General features: G+C 41.9%; 2 protein-coding genes across 2 annotated transcripts; one reads left to right on the top strand and one right to left on the bottom strand.

The window, feature by feature from the left end:
- Positions 1-1,852: 1,852 nt before the first annotated feature.
- Positions 1,853-6,725, bottom strand: LOC107503311 (C-C motif chemokine 4). Its single transcript, XM_036223133.1, has 3 exons — positions 5,631-6,725; positions 5,052-5,166; positions 1,853-4,477 (listed from the first exon to the last, which is right to left on the bottom strand). The coding sequence occupies exons 1-3, from the start codon at positions 5,704-5,706 to the stop codon at positions 4,390-4,392; spliced, it is 279 nt and encodes a 92-aa protein (XP_036079026.1). The 5' UTR covers positions 5,707-6,725; the 3' UTR covers positions 1,853-4,389.
- A 9,907-nt stretch (positions 6,726-16,632) lies between these two features.
- LOC107506475 (C-C motif chemokine 3-like) lies at positions 16,633-19,786 on the top strand. Its single transcript, XM_016137168.2, has 3 exons — positions 16,633-16,967; positions 17,684-17,798; positions 18,221-19,786. The coding sequence occupies exons 1-3, from the start codon at positions 16,892-16,894 to the stop codon at positions 18,309-18,311; spliced, it is 282 nt and encodes a 93-aa protein (XP_015992654.2). The 5' UTR covers positions 16,633-16,891; the 3' UTR covers positions 18,312-19,786.
- Positions 19,787-21,358: the final 1,572 nt, after the last annotated feature.

Here is a 21,358-nt window from a genome sequence, read left to right as displayed (position 1 = left end):
GACATAAGAAATGTCCAAACCTGCAGAGAGTTTTTATGGGTTTATTTAAGCTAAACTGATGACAATTGCTGGGAAGCAAACTCTCAACAGATTGAGAAAATGCTCTAAAGACTGGCACTTTTGCAGCTTATCTTATACATTAGAATCAAAGGAAGAGATATTAGGAGGGTTACATGAAATCCATTGGTGGTAGATGAAGAGGGCAGGAGAAAGCAACGGGAGAATATCTGGAATTGGATAAAAACCAAAATGGAGGGACATGTACTTCTCTTACACTGGCGGGTACAGGCTAATTAACATTTACAGCACATAGAGATGGTTTGTGGGCAACGAGATAACACTGTGGACTCATGCTCTGGTGCCAGTGGTTGTGCCTTCATGTGGTCTGGTAAAGAAAATTATGCTGACTCAAAAGGATGTTATCTCAGATACACAAAGATAAGAGACAGTCTCACCTAAGGCAAAGAGTAACCTTTGTCAAGGAAGCTCCAGGCCTAGCAAATAACTACCCATCACGACCCACTTTTAGTCAGGAATTTTTAAGTTCAGGCCATCCTACGAGGTTACTTTTGGTCTCCGAGTTTGCAAGGCCAGCCATGCAGACCTCCCTGAGCTTGTCAGGTTGACTACATGGCCCCTTTTTCATCCACACTATTTTAAATGTAGAAAAATGCAGTTACCATTTTGTCTCAACTTCTACATCTTTTTCCATTTTCTTGTCTGCTTAGACTCACTGGAACCTGAGCAGAGAGGACTTAACAAGGAAGAACAAGTGGAGACAACTAGAAAAGAGAGAGGACAAGTCCCTTGTGCCTGTGAAGGGTGAGCATGGAGAACAGCTCAGGACAGCCACGTGGCCACTGGGCTCAGTCATGAGAAAGAACTGTGGTTCCTTTCACTGTCTGCAGTTTGACTCGCGTCCTTGGTCCCTACTTCTGCTTTCCCAGCTCTTTGCCTCCCAGGAGGAAAATGGCTATGTCATGAGAGCATTACAGAAGATCCTGGGTTAGGGTGAGATAGAGAGAGGATGGAAAGTTTGCATAAAACAGAACATGGGGGAACAGAGGCCCTCCTATCTGGAAAGGGAAATGTCAGAGGCAGGCACTGCAAGAGTAGACAAGCACAAGCCTGACTGACAGACGTTGTTCTGCAAACAGCTCCCATCCCCTGTCCTGCCTTGTTTGTTCTGGCTCTGGCCCCCATCCAAGAAACACAGAGAAACCACAACTAAAAAGTCAAGTAAACAAATACCAACCCCCTGGTTTCAGGGGAGGAGGGCAGAAAGAAAAGAAAGTTTTAGAAAAGAGTAGAAAAAAAAAAGTGGTATTGTGCTTCAGGTAAAGTCTAACATTGCCCCTCTGTGAGGATTCCATGCTTTCATTTGCAATTCCTGGGTGAAGTCTTTCTTCATGAGAGTATTCAGCACTCCAGCAACCTTCCCTGGTGATTGGCCCATGTGGAACTGAGTTCCTCCTTTTCAATTTGCTCAGGGGCAGGGAAGTGTGGTGAAAAGGACTCCACTGTGAGGGAGGAGACTCCGGCCCCAAACCTCTATAATCCAACTAGAGGCAAGTCATGGCTCTGCTCTAGACTTCATTTGACACATGAGAGGGTAGAATCTTCCAAACAGGAAATCAAGACACCTGCTCCCCCAGAAGAACACAAGAGTCTCAAGAAGAAGCAGGCTTCCTCTTCACCTGGCTTGTGGGTTTTGTACCCTTGGTGAAGCCTCTGTCCTCATTCTCAGCTGTGAAGCAGACGCTCCTCTTGAGATGTCTCACCTCGTTATATTCCATCTCCTTGGAATGTGTTCATTCCACCCAGAGTTTCTTCTGCAGGAAAGTTTTGAATAACCTTCTAGAATGTTCCATCACCTTTTACGCTGAGCTGGAGGGGGGCACTGTTGGTGACTCTTTAGTTGGTGATTGTATTAGCTTCCTAATGATGCTGTAACAAATTACCACGAACACAGTGTCCTAAAACAGCACATATTTATTCTCTTAAAATTCAACAAGTTGGAAATCCAAAGTCTGTTTCACTGAGCTAAAATTAAGGTGTCCATAGGACTGAGTTCCCTCTGGGGGGGTTAAGGGGAGAAACCATTTCCTTGCCTTTTCCAGCTTCTAGAGCTACTTTATTACATTCCTTGGCTCCTGGCGCATCCTCCAACTTAAAAGCCAGTAGCATAGCATCTCCCTTCAGCTGACGCATTGTCTTCTTGTCTTCTGTCACCAAGTTTGCCTCTGCCCACTCTTATAAAGACACTTATGACTACATTTATGGACTAACCTGATAAGCCAGGATAATCTCTCCATCTCAAAATTTTTAACTTGATCATATCTGCAAAGTCCTTTTTGCCACAAAAGGTAATATTCACAGGTTCTAGGAATTAGGATGTGGACATTTGGGGGGTCATGATTCACCCCACCACAGTGATCTATACTGTCTAAGGTCCGGGGATCATCCAATCTCTCTCCCAACTGCTTTCCTCTGAGTATATTTGTGTATCTTTCACAGAAGACCACACGCGAACCTTCCAGGCCACCCCAGCACCCCCTCCTTTCATTTCCTTTACACCTGCAGACATTTTAGGACAGTGCCATTCTATGGGACTTTCTCCATGATGAAACTGTTCTATACCTGCACTCTCTAAGAGATGACTGGTGAGAACTTGGAGTGTGACTAGTGCAACTAAAGAATTAAATTTAATTGAAATTTAAATAGCCACTTCGTGGCAAGTGGCTAACATATTGAACAGCTCAGCTCTAGGTAGGTGAAAAGCAGAAGCCAAGACCAGTGAGATTCCTTGCTGCTAGCCTCTTCTCACACTTTTTTGGACCAGCTCTCCCCCAACTTCCTTCTCTCAGTCCCTGTGGAATCTAGAGGAGGCTTCTACTGGGGCTCAGAGATGATGGGCTGAGGACAGGGCAAGGAAAGGAATTCTATCTTGGCCCCAGAGTGGACCAGCCTCCCTGCTCTGCTTTTGCACTGGACTAAGAAAACAATGATCAAGGTTGTCCTCTCTTTTCCCTATATTTGCACAACGGATTTTTCTTTTGGGGACCACAGAGTAGCGAATAGCACAGAAAATAGGGCTCATTTGGGACTTGGCACTGACCATCATACTCGATCACAAACCTACTCTGTGGCCTTTAGCGAGTCACTTCCCTGTCCCTGGTCCTTGGTTTTCATAATATGAGAGGGCTGGACCAGATGGTTTGAGAGGTTCCTGCCAGCTTTAATAGACAATTTTATGTCCTATGGATCAAGGCTTGATTGTGCATGCATTCCATCTCAGACCCACGTTCTTTCTGACCTGTGTCATAGGAGTGCTGCTTGAAGGACTCTTAAGGACACAGGCCTTTAGGTTACTCTGACAACACTCCAGAACCAAATCTGACATTCATTCTTCTGTGCACATGACAACACTTCACATATCCTTTGGGCTTTAGAGAGCTGATTCATTAACTCATCTAATTCGCATAACGATCCTGGGAAGATAGCCACTATGCCCACTGGAAGTGAAAAAGCTAAGGCTCAGAGAGGGAAAGAGAGAATCTTCCAGATACCAGGCCCTTTCGTGGGTGCTTTACACATAAACGTATAACAGCCCTTCAAAGGGGATAAGATTACCTCCGCCCTGCAGTACACTGGTAAAAAGTGATGGAGGCCCACTTTTCTGATCCTTGCCTTCTCTCTATGTTGTGCTGCTGCTGCTATTCACAACTTCCCTAGAAGATACTGAAATGACAATCTTAGCATCATGGCTGTCCTTTGGGGTCATCTTTCATGGTGCTCTCCAAGCAGACCTACAGACCTTAACAAGTCACATCACCTCTGTGCCTCTGTTTCCTCTTCTGTAGAGCTGAGAGGTGAGCATCTCTTCTTCATGAGGATGTTAAAATCCTTGTTGAAAGCATTAAGCGAGATTGTGTCTTTAGAGCATTTCACCTACATGAAGTACTCAGTGATTTCTAGTTCTTACTGTGTTTGGAAACTGTCGTTTGTCCCTATTAATAACATCAGGTAATTCCCTTCACTCTAAATCAAATTAAAACACAAAGAAACAGTCTATGTTTTTGTTAAAGTTTTATTATGAAAACACATGGAATCAACTGCATTATCCATGTATCCACAATAGCAGAAAAGTGTATGGTGGACCATCCCCATGGGGGACATGTGTCCTTTGGCAAAAACAAACATACAAAAATAACACATAAATAATGAAAATAACACCAAATACAACAATAAAGAACATAATAAAGATTAAATTAAGAGGAGAAATGGGGACCCAGAGGCACTGTAAACGTGGAGAGGATGCGTCTCACTGAGAAGCGTCAGGCTCAGGTGATCTTCCCAGCATGCCTCCGCCTCTATGTCTGAAGTGGCTCAGTTCAGTTCCAGGTCATCCATGTACTCCTGAACCCAGGATTCACTGGGGTTGGCACAGACTTGTCTGCCCCTTTTGGTTTGAAATCTGCGAAACAAGGAGCAGCTACATTACAATCCCAAGGGACCTTGCCTACATTAGATGTCATCCTCTGCTTGACCATGGTTCATGTTGGACAGCTCTAGTGGGTGGGAAGACCCGTCCTGGGGTGATAGTGGAACCAGACTCCTTGTACATTCCACCCTGGATTTAGCTGTGGCTTCTAAGGATGCCCAGACTAGGAATCAATGAGTTTTACAATCAATGTGACTATTTCTCCCCATTGATTCTCTACTGTCCCTAGCAATAAAGTTCCACATTTTTCTAAGCATGGCTTAAGAAAGTCAGGCCATATTTCTTGTCATCTTTTTTCCTGTCCCTGGTGTGCTGGCCTCTGGCAAACTTTCTCCCCAGAAACCCTCCATCTTCTCCCTTGGTTCCACGCAGCCCCCTCCAGGACTCAACAGGTGACTTCATGACCTGTTTCTCACTGCTTTCTGTGAGGCCTTCGGCCCTGAGACCTGCCTTTCTACTGTATGATCCTCCCACTGGCCCCAAACAGGCCCCATTGAATCCTGCCCTCGCCTTGGCCTCTCAGAGCACCCCGGGAGTTGATACTTACACCACTGCTGGCTGGGAGCAAAGGCTGCTGGTCTCATAGTAATCTACCACAAAGTTGCGAGGGATCTTCCGCAGGGCGTAAGAGAAGCAGCAGGCTGTGGGAGGGTCTGAACCCACTGGAAAGAAAGGCTGGGGTGAGATCAAAGCTAAACAAGGAGCTGATCATTAGGCTGCTAGTTATGGATATTCAATGAGCATCTCTGTGGAGCTACCAGTTCCCCAAATACAATCCCTTGTATCCAGTCCCACCGACCCTGAGTCAGAGTCTTATTAGGAACTCAGTATCTAAGAGAAGGTCATGGATAAGGATCAGGACTCAGAGTAAGGTCAGACCCTCTTCATTTTACAGATGGGGAAACCAAGGCACAGAGAGAGACAGGGGCTTGCTTAAACAAGTCTGCCCATTGCTATTTCTTAAGAAGACCAGATCTTGAATTTTTGAATGTCTGCTAGATTCTACGTTTAACAGCAAGCTACTTAATCGTCCCAGTTTCCTTTTGTCTCATCCCCAGATGCCACTGGTGGACCAGCCCCAACGAGAAAAGTAGCTGTAGAAGTACAGCTGAAAGAACAAACTTACTTGGTGCTGAGAGTGCAGGAGGGCAGAATGCAGCCACTAGCACGAGGAGAGAGAGGACAGTCACGCAGAGTTTCATGGTCTTGGTGGAGGAGAGGCTTTCCTGGAGCTGAGACTACACAAGCCAGAAGCTTCAGAACCTGAATGTGTTCTGTGCTGATACTGAGTGTGGATCCCCTCTTTATAGCAAGGACTCTGAGGACTGGGACAAAAGTGGGGGCGCAGGATGGCAAGTGGAATTTCCAGGGCAAAGATGATGTCATGGTGCCAAGAAGGAAACTGAAGCTAGCTGAGAGTTAGGAGCTCCGCAGAGCTTCTTTCCTTCAGGGCGATGTCATCACAGTGGAAATAAGAAGGAGGTGGAGGGGAGGAGAAGTGGGCTGCACCCTAGAGGGAAGTGGTACACCCAAGGTAATGACCGAGACTGAGGAGAGACTTGTAAACCCGAGAGGAAGGATGAAACTTTCACACCTGCCAGTTGGGGCTTGTAGATGACGACCATGCTGCTCTTGGTGGTTGGCACCTCCAGAAGCTGGGTACTTCACATCTTTTTGCATGGTGACCACATGCCTGGCCCTAAGAAGGAAGGGAGAGCCAGGACTTCATGTCTCATTTTTCGCCCTCCTCTACTGGGCTGAGTAACCTTAACGCCCTGTATGTTTCCTTGAGCATAAAGCAAGAGTCCAGTATTGAATGTGCAGAAGGACACAGCAGGACAATAATCTTTGACCTACTGAACATTTACTATGGGTCTGGTTCTAGGCAAGCTGCCTCATACATAACATCAAATCCTACCATAACTCTGAGCAGACATATGACAGTAAGAATCGAAGAACACAGGAGGATTCATGGATAATCTCAAGACCCGTCTTTATATATATGTTTTTTCAATTACACTTAACATACAATTATAGTTTCAAATGTACAATATAGTTAGCAGGTGTTTATATAACTTACAACAAAATGATCATCCCAATAAATGCAGCACCCCCCTACAACATACATAGTGGTTCCATCCCTATGACTATTTTGCAACTACCAATTTGTACCTCTTAATTTCCTCCTCCCTCACCTATCACTCTACTCCCCAGTCTGGCAACCATCAAAATGCTTTCTGTATCTGTGAGCTTGTTTCTGTTGTTTGTTTATTTAATCTGTTCTCCAGATTTCACATGTAAGTAAAATCATATAATCATATGACATTTGTCTTTCTCTGTCTGACTTACTCCACTTAGCACGATATACCTTCTAGGTCCATCCATGTTGTTGCAGATAACAAGATTACATCTTTTTTTTTATGGCGGAGTAATATTCCATTGTATATCTGTACTACCTCATCTTTATCCATTCATTTACTGATGGACACCCAGGTTGCCTCCATACCTTGGCTATTGTAAATATTGCTGTAATGAACACATGGATGCACATGTCCCTTTGAAGGAGTGTTTTGGTTTCTATAGATAAATACCCAAAAGCGGAAATACTGGGTCCTTCCTTTTCTCTTGTTCTAGCCTTTATTTTAAAGTCTATTTTATCTCATATAAGTATTGCTACCCTAGCTTTTTCTTCCCATTTTCATGAAATATCTTTTTCAATCCCTTTATTTTTAGTCTCTGTGTGTCTTTCGATCTGAAATGAGTCTCTTGTAGACAGCAGCATATTTAAGGGTTTTGTTTTTTACCCACTTAGCAACTGTATGTCTCCTGATTGGAGCATTTAAACCATTTTCATTTAAACTAATTGTCACTAGATATGTTGTTATTGCAATTTTAATATTCATATTATTTTCTTCTTCTTAAAGAAATTTCTTTAACATTTCTCATAATACTGGGTTGGTGCTGATGAACTCTTTTAGCTTTTTATTGTCTATGAAGCTCTTCATCTGTCCTCAAAGCCACAATCTAAAGTGGCAGTATCAAGCTTTGAAATAAAATTCTTCTGACTCTAATCCATTTTCTTTCCACACTGTTGTCACAAATAAAAATGTGACAACAAAGATAAATACTGTTGACCATCATGGACTATACCACACATGTCTTATTAGGGCTGAATTCAGGAGGGGAGTTATGTTAGTCTGTCCTAGAACAAGGAGGCAACAGAAGAGGAGAGAAATAAAAGGTTCAGTATATTCACTTGGACCTATAATAGAAAAGGGGAATGAAATCAGTAAAAATTAAATTTGGAAGTCCCAGAGAAAGAATGTTCTTTAAGTATAAAATTAGGTCTAAATATCCTAGCAATTACTTTATCTGTGTTATGAATAAAACATGTAATCTAAGCACGTAGGTGATTCTGATTCATCCATAGGAAATTCGTTGGGTTCACTGAAAGCCCTGCCTGGTTAGGCAGCTTCTGTTGACCCATGGTGACGTGAAGGTGCCTAGGCGAAGATCCCAAAGGTTAGGAATACAGAAGGGCATGCAGTTGGCAAGTGGAGGTGATAAGGGAGATTGGATTGAGATCTCTATCCACCTTCGACTTAACTATTCTGACTCTCCTGTTCATTCCCAGATCCAATTGTTACCTACCCATGCTAGAGAAAGAAGAATGAAAAGTGAAAAGCGGAAACCAGCACCCCTGTAGCATAGAGATGTGGGATAGGAGGGGGCAGAGCAGCATCTTGGAGTACTTCAGGATCACTAAATAAATAAAGTACAATGTCATCCTACCTCCCTTCACTCTGTCCATCACCACTTACCTGCACTCTGTCCATCACCACTTACCTGCACAACTGTACTTCTTTCCTCCCTCCTTTCTGTCCTCACCCTTTTCTTTGTGCCAGACTTGTTTCAAGTGTTCCGATCTTTCCCAAGGCCCTTATCCCCAACTCTAACGTTCTATGATCCCTCATATCACATATGCCAGTGTCTCTCTTGGTGTCTGCTGGTTGGTGGAGTTTTACCTTCATGTATGAAGGACCTTGTTTTAAGGGAAAGAGTGTGTATCTTGTGTTCTTTGAGGTCTTCACAGGCTTTGTTATCCATGCTATTTATACTCAACCCAACTTATGTCATCTGCTTTGTGCCAGGGAAGGGAGAGCAGAAGGAAACACCATCACTCCTATCAAACAGTTGTTCGTCTAGTAATGGTGTTGACAGTGACAAAATAGCTATCTCGTGAGATGGAATAAAGTAAGTGTCACATCAGAGGTAGAAACAAAATGTCAGAGAGCCCAAAGAATGAAGACAGCCATCCCTTGGCTTTAGACCGATAGTCCCAAGTCAAGGCTGGATCCCACTGTGTGCTAAGAAAAGCCCTTGACATGGAGGCCTCCATCAAAATGAGTGGGTGTAATGATCTTCAAGTTGTGGAGAGATTTTGTAGATACCCCCTCTAAGGCATTATGAGAATGATGATAGTTAAGAATGGGTGATGAGTCTGCATAGAGCCACATCATGAGTTTGGCCATTGAATTTTGGTTCCTAGCCTTGATTTGATCTTTGGGTCATGGAGACAAAATGTTTGTTCACGAAGTTCCCAACAATAATGTTGTGTTCACATTTGTGAAATTCCACACTAAGAGTACAAAGGGCTTTTGCCAATATGTTTAGCTAAATCAGTAGTCTCCAAGATTTGTACATTGAGGCCATTTTTAAGTAATAGTCTAGAGAGAATGATAACAAATGCGTCATGAATACACAATAAAAAAGTGTTCATCCTCTCTAGAGAACCTCTCCCGGCCTCTCTTCCAACTGACCTCTGCATCTCCCTCCATGTTCCTACAGCTCCTGAGCTACTTCCATCATATCACCTGCAACATATCTGGCTGCTTCCCCCACTGGAAAGCAAACTCCTTGATGTAGAATCCATGTTCTGCTTCCATCTGTGTACACAGGAGGTGTTAAATAAACACTTGTTTAACAAGCATCCAGAGGTAGCCCAAATTTCCAGTTGTCATGGAAAGAGGTATGATAGGTTACATGGAGTCAGGATGTGAACTTCATTTAGCTAAATGAAGTAAAAATTAACTGGGCATTCTGACACTATTCAAAATGTGATCCTTCAGCTCTGATAAGGTGCTAATTCCTCTGCCCTCAACCCACATTCCCAATGGTTTTGATCAAAGTGATACTATTTTAGGACTCAACTCTTTCCAGTTCAGAGGTGTGAGAATTGACAGCAGGTGTCAACCATGGTTCCACGGAGCATCAAATGCATTCTGTGGGTTTCCTGCCTGATCCCTCTAAGGAAACTTCACTTCCCCTCACTCATGGTAATATAGAGGTTTCCCCTTCTACACCCTTGACTGGCAGTGTGCTCATAACTCCATTCTAGGCGCTTTCATATCTGTTTTGTCATTTTGTCATACCAGCCTCAGAAAGCCACAGGCAGGACTGGCAACCCCAGCAGTAATATGACCTTGCAAAGGCCCTGGTACTTTTGGTTTCCCTCTCCATGTTCATATCCATGGTTCTATCTAATTATAATCTGTTTTGCTGCAGAACAGGTTAGGAAGCAGATTTAGAGAAGTTAGAAGATTGGATCATGGCCGCCTAGGATGAGTATCAAGATCTGAGGTCTTCCAAATCTTGGTCCTGAGATAACCGAACTTCCTTTACAGCTGTGACCCTTTGAGAGAGCACATGTAGGGAACCTCTGAAGGTGCCAGACTCTCAGAAAACATTACAAAGCTGCTGAGGAGCAGGAAATAGAGGCGGTCAATCCTGACATATTACGTTCTCCTAGAGAGAGCTGAGATGCATGAGTGTTGGAGAGACAACCAGGTGTGGGGGCTGACAGCAAGCACCCCTAGGAGATGGAATGCTTAGACCAGAGAAGTCCTTGCAAGTGATTCCTTAAGACTGGAAACCCAAAGTGAGCTGAACATGTGGTCATTCAGGCAAAGAACAAAAGACCTGTACTTTTTAAATATATAAAATAGATTAATTGAAATATTTGGTCATTTTGCCACAATAATAAACCAAAAAGAGGCAAATCCTTTGGCTTTGCCAATATGGTAGCCAAGTCACTTGGGGGAAATAGGATTGTAGATTAAAGAAAGAAGTACAAAGTAATGCAAAGTGCAGGGTTCAGGATGGAGTCTGTAAGACAATGAACTGATTGGAGCACTTCATTATATGGGTGGCCATGTTCCATCCCTCAGCCAGCCACCCCACTCTTCTTAAAGTGGAAAGGGCCTTTATAACCCACCGCTGTCTGCTTTTTGGCCATAAGGAGTGGAGGGCAGTGACTTCAGAGCATGTTAAATTCATGAGAGAATCTTAAAGCTTTACCAGTTTTTGGAAAGTTCAAGGAAACCTTCAGTATTCTTTATGAAGCAACTTTCTTTTTTTAAACAATGCTTTGACAACTCTTTCTCACTCTTTCCTGACTGAAATATCCAGAAATAAAGAAGAATAATTCTGTAAAACTTTATTGAGTACCCACTATGTGACAGGTACTATGTCAGGCATTGGGCATGCATGCTTTGGAAAGTGGTGGTAAAGTGTTAAAAAAAAGGCTTTTAAAAACTAGTATGAAAAACTTTATACTAGTTTGCTTTGTTTTCAACAGGAAATATACATGGTAACCACACAAAATTTAGAAAACATAGGAAATCATAAATAAGAAAACAAAAATTACCCAGTATTCTTTAGTTTAGTCTTTTACTATTGTTGCTTAATACTGTTAGTGTATCTTATTATTCGAACTTTATAATCATCCATGTCATTAAGAACTCAAAAATTTTTTTCAAAATTAACATACATGATATTTCACTGCATGGAAATACCAAAATATTATACCAAAATTTATGTTTAACTCTTCTGTTACTTAGGTCCGTCCATTCAGGTTGGCCTAACTTCCCACTCTCTTAAATTGAGCTGCGACTTGAAGATGATCAGTCAAGCAAAAGGCGTGTGGTGGGGTTATTCCGCCAAAGAACAAAAGACCTGCATTTTTTAAATTTATAAAATAGATTAATTGAAAGATTTTAGGAATAATGATAATAGTAACTAATACATAGCACTTACTATGAGCCACTGATATTCAAATACTTTTATAAAAATGAAAGTATTTAATTCTCACAGCAATCCTCTAAGGTCGACACTACTATTATCCCTTTTCACACAAGGGGAAACCGAAGCACAGTGAGGTAAGCAACTTATGGAAGAACACACAGCTAATACATGATAGATTTGGAAATGACACCAAGGAAGAAAACGTGCTTATTATAAATTTGTGTTAAAGCTTAACAGCCAAAGTTCTGTAATTATGACAGAAAATGTCTTTCCATTTGGCATTTTGCATGCGTTTGAACAGTGGAATTCATGGATTTCTCTCTTTTCCTTGGAAAATGAAGGGAATTAAATAGCGATTTTTCTTATTTGTTCTACATATTAATCTCAGTAGCTGCCATAAGACATACCTGTACTTAAAGTATTTCACTCTTCCTTGTGATTTACAAGAAGGGGAAATTGTGCCTTGTGAAGCTGACAACTCATTCATGAAAAGCAGAGAGAGACCTGCACTTTTAAGAAATTACATGTAGTTCAGAGGGCTGAGACTCGGTTTCCAGGATGCTTGAAGGTAGCAAGAGATGTGGCCAACGAGGAAGGCAGGGCTCAGGTTACAGAGAAGCTTCCATTTCATGCTGGAATCAATGCAAAGTACTTGAAGGATTTCCAACAGAAAGCGACAGAGACTGAGCAGCAAAATCACCTTGGATGCTGTGTGATGACGGTTCAGATGCAAGAGAGGCAAACTGGAAGAAACAACAGTGGTAGAACATTGTTACAGCTGTCATGGTAATAAAGATAAGGTCCTGACCTAAGACAATGGCAGTGGGAATGGTGAGAAGCAGATACACAATTTCAAAATACAGTAGATGGAATACAAGAGTCCCCCACACTTATCTGTGGGGATATGCTCCAAGACCCCCACTGGATGCCTAAAACCTCAGATCTGAACCTTACATATACTATGTTTTATCCTTTGCTACATACACACCTTTTCACTTAAAGGAGGCACTTTACAGCTTCTCTTTGGCATATACGATTAGCCAGCATCATTCCTCTTGAGGTTTGGTGACAACATTAAGTAAAATAAGTGTTAACTTGAGCACAAGAACTCTGATACCAACAGTAGGTCTGATAACTGAGATGGCTCCTGTGTGACAAACTGGCAGGTAGCACATACAGCGTGGATACACCAGACCAAGAGATGATTTACTTCCCCGAGGGGTGGAGCAGGGCAGTGTATAATTTAAAACATATGAATTATTAATATCTGAATTTTCCATTTAATATTTTGGCCACGCTTGAGTGCAGTGACAAACCGGGGAAAGCAAAACCACAGATAAGGAAGAACCACTGTAGATGAGGGAGGTGAAGAGGAAGGACAGGCCAAGGTGACTCTCCAGTTTTGGGCTTGGAAGCTGGGTGAAAGGGGATGCTTTTCACTGAACAGAGAATATAGAAGGATGAGTAGAGGGACAGGGGAAGGCATACACATGCACGCGCGCGCACACACACACACACACACACACACATGCACACAATTGTCAGAGAAGAATGATGAGAACTGAAGATAGACAAGTAGAGAGAAAGGGCTGCATGGAGAATCTTTCTCTCTAGGATGCCAGAACGGGGTCTCTAGGATACTGCTCCCACCCTCACGAAAGGGAAGGCTGAGCTTGCTGCAACCTGACTCAGGCCACATCTGACAAAAGGAGGCCAAGCGTGGGCCGAACCTACACATAGAAAAACTGTTGTCAAAGGGAGGACATTGAGATTGACACCTGGGGAAGTGAATTGCAGGGTCAGAAACTGGAAGAAAACTGGTCCAGGAGGGCCGGGGCTTGGGAAGCAAAGAAGAGGGAAGCAGAGCAGGACAAAGGCTGTGATATTACAGAACATGAACTGTTCAACCACAGTATTCTGGACTCATGGCTGGGACACTCTGCTGGACACAGGCAGGGCCTCAAAGAGGCTGGAATGAGCCAGAAAGCGAGGACACAAATCCAGCCCCTCCATACTGACAGATCCACCATGTTGACTTTCTGTCACCACCTCCTAAGAGATCTTAGGTGGCCCCCAAAGATCAAGACCTTGACATTATGGCCTTTCTGATCCTTTATATAATGTTAATATTTCAACTCCATAGTAAGTGGGCCTTTGGAAATAGTGCATACTGTATGTCAAAACAGTGAATATTCAGTGATTCGTTGAATATTTATTAAGCTCCACTATGTGTCAGGCTTTGTGGTTAATGCTGGAGATGATGCAGACAGTGAAATCTAAAACTGACCAACTCTATTTCTGTAATCCTGGAGAAATCATTTTACCTGGGAACATCAATTTACCTCCTAGAAAATGTCTAAGACCCCTCAAAACCAATTCGACCATCCTGAGGCTCCCTCCCATTATTCTTTCAATGTGCACACAATAAGCTTACGCTTTGCATAACGTATGTTTATTTCCAATAAAGTAAAATACACATGATTAAGGGCTATTTTCTGGTTTTAGAACTGGTATGAAAATCTTGCAAATATATAGTCACTGAGATAGAATTTTGTATTCAATGAATCACTCTTATTAAAAAGAATAAAATTATAAAAACTAGAGACCGTTATAATACTCATCATGTCATAATCATCATGTGCTAGGTTGTTTTAAATCCATCAGCATGACATGATATGAATTTGGTTTAAAGTCCACAAGACATGGTCTAAATTTTTTGAAGAGAAAATGAGTGAAATACCTCTTTATAACACCATGTGGTAAGTGCTGTAATCACAGAGGTAGACGATAAGATGCACTATCAGAAAGTTATTGATTCAGCAGTTTCCATTTCCTCCTTCTCGCCCTCTCCAACTCACAGAAGCCAGCTTTCAGAAGGGGGTTTCCCCCAAGAAGTAAACGAGGGAATGCAACTTAGGGTATCAACTATAGCTGAGGCAGAGGGGGTGGGTGAGGAGGAGGCACTGTTTGTGATCTAGAGTTTCCAATGAAACAAGTGATAGACAACTTTTTTGGAACTGACAGGAGCAAAGGAACACACCTAGTTGCTAAAGCGTCAGTGAAATCTGCCGATGCCTCTATCTTGTCTTTGCTTTGCCTCTCCCACAACCATCATTAGCAATCGTAGGGATGGATTAAAACAGTGTTCATTTGTTTTAAGAGAAGTAACTCTATAGACCAAGGGAGGTCAGAATTCCTAAGGTGTGGGCTCACTTTGCTTATGTCTTGTTTCCTCCATTATTCTAACTTCTGCTAGGGAAATTCAAAATTCTCCTTGGTTGGCCCCAATGTAGCTTCATCATCCATATTTGTTCCACCAATGTGCAGCTACACTGAACTGTTCACTCCTGCTGAGACTGCAGTTTCACACCTATGACTCTGCACCAGCTGGAACTCCACTACTTCCCCATCTCTGTATGTGCAAATCCCATGTAGATTTCAAGACCCATCGACGTTCCATCCTTTTCATGAAGCCTTCCTCAACCTGCCCGAGAGAGACCATTGCTCTCTCTTCCTGGTGTTCTGAGCTTTCATTTATTTTTCTCCTAGAAATCTTTGCATTTTCTGCAAAGTGCTGTGGTTACCTGTCTATACCCTTTACTAGCCCCTACTAGACAAGGAACATCTAGAAGACAAAGACCATCAAAAAGAACTACATCTACTTTTCAACATAAAATGTGACTTATGCTTATTAATTATGTAACAATAAAATAATAAAGAATGGAAAAGGATAAAATACAGATCTCACTGAGAAAGTAAAACCCTTTCACACCACTGAAATTATGAATGAAAAGAATAAGAAAAGAAAACTGCTTTGAATGTGGCATTATTCATGTAAACATCATATAGATGCCTTAAAACAGCTCAGAAAAAATGAAAATTAAGACTCCATTATAGCAAAGACCATTGGACAAAAACTTCAGTATATTTCTCAAAAATTTCTTTCAAATTAAAATTAAATAATTAATAACTTACTTCCAACCAATGTCGCAATTGTTTCAAAACAAACTGTGTTTGTATATCTTTGGGCTGACAAAGAAGGTGATACAATCTCATTTTCTTTAAAAAAAAAGTGAGAATACTCCAGAAAAAGAAGAAAACAAGAAAATTAAGCACTCATAGACCTATCACACATATATAAGTACTATTGATGATTTTGGGCATTTATTTCTAATGGTTTTTATTTTTCCATGCCCAGTATTTATATATAATACATATATATTATATCTGTATTATATATTTATATATATAATACATATTATATATTATATGATACAGATATGGTTATAATATTTGTCATATATGTGTGTACATATATACATTTATATTTGTATAATAGCTGTACAATTTCTACAATTTTTCATCTTTTTTACATCTGCTCTTATGATTATATTTATGCTACTTCGCTTCAGTTTAAGGGTTTAATAATAAAAAGTCTAGCGGGCATACCATAATTTATCATTCTCTGATAAAGTAAACTTTAGGTTTCCTTATTTTAGAGGTACAAATGATGTGGGGTCAGATGTCTTTATGTTGAAGATGCTTCCATATTTGGGTTTGTTTCTTCAGAACTCTTTCCTAGAAATGTGTTCTTTAGGTTCAGGAGCACAAATATTTTTAGGCTCCAGAAATATTAACACCCACACCTAATGGATCTTTATGATTCTCAACTGGTGTTTGACCCAGTGACCCTAGTCATTCAGTGACTGTTTGATGAAAGGACAAATGACATAAACATGACCTCATGCTTCCTAGTCCTCTAGCGGGAATTCCTCAATATGGTCTTCTGCATGCAAGGGAGGCTATGCCACCCTCTGTGGCATCATCACATCTACCTTCTCCTGTGGTTAGAGCAGCTGAGGAAGCACAAGAGTTTCAGCTCTGTGGAAAAGATGGAGCTGCACAGTTCAAGTACAGATCAGTTACTATGAAAAGAGACGGCTAAGGACAGCCCCAGTTGACACACACTCTTCTCTCTTCCTGCTCTCAGAGGAAACCATTTCCTCACAAGAAACCAGAACAAGTCATGAGGCTGAAACCTATAGCTCAGAAAAGCTATTCTTGGATATCCTGAGCCCCTGTGGTCGCCCAGGACCCTGACTTGTGCAACACTCAGTGTGACAATACAACCATGCTTAAAAATTCCCCTCCTCACCCCCAGATTCCATTTCCTCATCTGCAAGGGTCACCTATAAAGATCAGGGGAGATGGCTTCGCACTCCAGAAGGACGCAGCCAGCAGCAAGAGCTCACTCTCATCTCTGCTCTCCTGACACTCAAGCCCACACTCTACCCGCTCAGCATCATGAAGGTCTCCGGGGCGGCCCTTGCCATTCTTCTCTGCACCATGGCCCTCTGCAGCCAGGTCTTCTCTGCACCATGTGAGTCTGTGTTATTGCTGTGGGTATCACCACTCTCTGGCCATGGTCAGACCACATCCATCTTTTCTTGAGGTCTTAAGAGCCCCTAAGAGAAAATAGAGAATTTCCTAAAGCATTACAAAAGATCTCTGCTTTTCTCTGCAAGACTTTTGTTTTCATCTCATAAGCGTCTGACCTAGCCTAGTCCCAATATCTGAGAGCCAGGGTTGGGTAGGGGAGTAACAGTCCCATTTACAGATAGTAAAATAGGGACCTAAGCAAATGAGTCTGTAAGAGGCAAAATCCAAGTCTGATTGCCTTCCAGTGGTGTCATTCTTCCACTAACTCAACCCAGGTCCCTCCAAGAACTCTGTGCATGGGATGTCTTAGGAGAGATGTCCAAGGTTTCTCTTTTGCTGGGGTGTGGCTTCTTGAACCAGATAAGATGTCCTGAAGGGAGATGAGAACAGACTGCTTGGATGTCTGCATCACAAAGAGAAAGACCACCCGCAATAAAGAGTCAAAGAGAAAGAAGGATACATACAGTAACAAAGGACAGAGACAGGGATCTTTCTAGGCAAAAACACCTAAGGCCCTCTAGTGACCTTGTTTCCCATCCCACATCGTAAGCAAGGTTGTCTTCCTTCCTGTCTTCCGCACCCTCTCAGTGATCAGATCTCAGATCTCGCCTTTCCTCCTGAGTTATGAGTCAGGCTCATTCTGTTTTTTATCTACAGATGGTGCTGACTCACCGACTGCCTGCTGCTTCTCCTATGTCTCCCGAGAGTTGCCACGCCAATTTATAGCCGACTATTTTGAGACCAGCAGCCAGTGCTCCAAGCCCGGTGTCATGTAAGTCCCAGTCTTCCTGCCCACCTCTGGGGAGATAGAAAGGCTGTGGAGTGGGGCAGTGCCCAAGGGCACAGACAGGCCAGAGACGCCATTCTGAAAAGGCCCTGTCCTCCAGGATTTCTTAACAAGTATGTAGGACCCAGGTGGCTGAGGTGTGACCTGACCTGGCCAGGAGCTTTCAGAGCCAGGGAGGGCTGGCCCAGCCTAGAGGGAAGTGAGAGGAAGGAGGCAGCAGCAGGAACCCCTGAGGGAGCCCCTGAGTGAGTGAGAACAGCTGCCTGTGCTGAGATAGGCAGAGGATCCCCAAGAATTTGAGCAGGGCCATGAATGCCCAGGGTAAAAGCCTGGGATGGAGAGGCCACGATGGTCCCATGTCCCCCTGCTGGAATCCTCAATGTGTAATCCTTCCACTTTCTCCATAGCTTCCAAACCAGAAGAGGCCGGCTGGTTTGTGCTGACCCCAGTGAAGCCTGGGTCCAGGAATACGTCAATGATCTTGAGCTGAACGCCTGAGTGGCCTGGAAGGAAACTGGAGTCCTTGGCGGGCCGATGGGGAGCAGGGGCCTGAGTCTTGGAAACACCCCTGTAACCACCACAGCCACCTCTTCTGTGGGCAAATTCTTGCCAACCCATACTCTGGGATTCTTCCTAACTTAACTTTTTATTTATTTATACTATTTAATGTTTGTAATTTATTTAGAATGTCAGACTGTGTTTGGGACTTTTTGCTCCAAGAGATCTCAGGATACCTCCTTCAGCACCCTTCCCTCCTCTTTCATTTGCGCTGTGATTGGTGACATTAAGGAACTGTCATCGGTTTGTTCTACACAGAGGTGGCACCAAAGCCGCCAGACTGACAAACATGTATTAAATGTTTCTGTTCAGTGCTGTGTTCAGCCCAGAGAAGTAATAAAGATGCTCCTTTGAAAAGTAAACTGGCTTTGAGTTTGGTTTCATTTACCTGGCAGATCAGGATCACTGGTTGAAAGGAATATAACAGGCAAAGAATAGGAAGATGTGAAATGGAGAGAAATTAGGAGAGATGGAAGGGGGGGGCTACCAAAGAGATACTCTGCTTTGCACTGGAGCCACATTGCCAGAACATTGAAATCACGACTATCTTAAAAATCGAATCATAATGTACACGCTCTAGGAAAATTCACTACTAGAATAGGTAATGTTAAGAACAGTATTCGTAGTATATATTTTTGATAAACCAGCTTTCTTAAGAAGAATTACTAACATATTTGAGACTTACTGTAGGCGGGGTATTTCTTAGTCAGTGTCTACTCGATCCTCACAATGAAACAGTATAGCTTAAGTACTATTAATATCCTCATTTGACAGAAGTATAAACTGGGGCTGGCACTCAGAGAAGTTAAGCAGCTTATCCAAGATCATACAACAAGTAAATGATAAAATTGAGTTGCAAAACTGGATTTTGATAAACTACACATTATGTTTGATCACTGGTCAAGTTATTTCCCAAAAGGCAATGTACCTGTACTCAAATCGCAAGCAATGATTGTTTACGCCACTCACATCAGAATTTTTAGGTGTGAACCTGAGAATTGGTATTTGTACCAAGCTTATCAGGTTATCAACTTGCGTGTTAACAGGTGAGAGAACCATTGTAGTAGTCTATAGGATTCACCATTCTTTCCAAATGCAGCACATATCTGCATAAGGTAATAGGTACATTGCACATTATTTTCCCTAAACCCATGCTCCACAAAATAAATGACTAATGTTAAAGGGAAAGACAACCAGCCTACATGTGGAGGAGGATTCTACATAATAAGTTCCCTGAGAAAGCTGAGTTATTTAATAGATGGAGCACCTGAGTTAGAGTTTTAAGAAATGTTCACTAAGCCACGGTCCTTTTTGCCAAAGAAGGAGAAATTCAAAAGACTTATGTGAAAACCAAAACATGTATAAAATTTTATGAGTCACGATTATTTCATTTTGTTTAAAATAATTTAATTTCATGCAAGATGAAATAAGTCAGACAGAAAAAGATGAGAACCACATGATTTCACTTATATGTCGGTTATAAAACAGAAAGCAACAAATGAACAAGACAAACAAATAAAAACTCATAGACACAGACAACAGTTTAGTGGTTACCAGAGGGAAAGGGGAAGGTGGGAATTAGGTGAGGGTAAAGGAGGTCAAGTAAATGGTGATGGAAAGAGATTTGGCTTTGGGTAGTGAACACACAATGCATGTACAGATGATGTATTCTCACATTGTACACTTGAAACCTATGTAATTATGATATTTAACCAATGTCACCACAATAAATTTAAGTAAAAATAAAAAAATAATTTCAATACCCAAAATTAGTTTAGAATTTTAGTGATCGAACTCTTTCCAGTACAATTAAACACTCCTATTAAGCAAACAGGAAAAGGCACTTTTATTATTTGACCTAGATATCATTTGCCCTGATTTCCTTTTCTAGGAATCTCTTTTGCAGCAAGCCTACCAAAGGACAGAAGTATATAGGCACAAGGATATTCTTCGCAGCGTGATTTTAAACAGCAAAATGGAAACGACTGTCAGTAAAGGATTAAATCAGTAGAGGATTAAGATGCCCACCAATGGAAGATTTTGCAGTCAATGAAAAGGGTAATACATGTCTATAATATCTATGGAAAGTGTCCATAATATTTTGTGCAAAAGGTATATCTGTTTACTTTTATTAATTTCATATACTCTACATGTGTGCTACAGAAACCGTATGTGTAAACTGATATTATTTTTTACTTTTTAAAGTCATATTAATATAGATATTTGCAAATATTTGGAAAGATAACCAAATAGCTAACTGTGGTTTTTTAGAGGAATTGAGATTAATATATTATTTTTTAGGAACAGTTACTTTTCCTTTTTGTTTTGTGCAGTTCCTTTTTATTTCCTTTATTTTTTAGTGAGTAGGTATTGCTTACCTCTCTGGTCTCATCTTACACTACCCTTTGACGGATGTATTGTACCCATCAGAACGATTTTCTGATTAGGATTCTAAGTTGATACAGAGAAGGTAGAGCTCAGCTGGACCAGTCATAACAGTCTTGATGCCATAATGGCTTTTATATAATGAAGGCGGTACAATAAACAAGTCTTTTTGTTCAAGGCTTTCACACACACAGACACAGACACACGCTTCTTCCAGACAACATATTATAATCCCCTTCCATTATGAGGGGCCATTTCCCTAACACCTCTACCACCTACACCTGTGGTAAGTGTGAAGGCATTATCAAGAGAATGGGAGGAACAGTCTTTGTCTCCAAAATCAGAGAAGGTGTCACCATTTCTCCTCTATTGGCTTCCAGCATCTTGAGACAAACAAACCTGCTCACTTACATTGAACTTTGTCTCAAGGCCCAGCAACCCAAAGCCAAATGAGAAGCTTAATAGGCTCAATGTTTCCTAAATACAAGTATTGTGAACAGAGTAATAGAACAAAGACCTCTGTGAGGGAAAGGGAGAATACATTGTTAACCAGTTTATAGGGCCTTGCAAGGACTGAGATGTGCATGAGATCCTTGCTCAGC

This window comes from Rousettus aegyptiacus, unplaced genomic scaffold (genome assembly GCF_014176215.1).
Source record: "Rousettus aegyptiacus isolate mRouAeg1 unplaced genomic scaffold, mRouAeg1.p scaffold_m13_p_6, whole genome shotgun sequence".
Lineage (NCBI taxonomy): Eukaryota > Metazoa > Chordata > Mammalia > Chiroptera > Pteropodidae > Rousettus > Rousettus aegyptiacus.
Note: the sequence above shows the minus strand (reverse complement) of the source record. Positions and strands in the feature narration are given on the sequence as shown.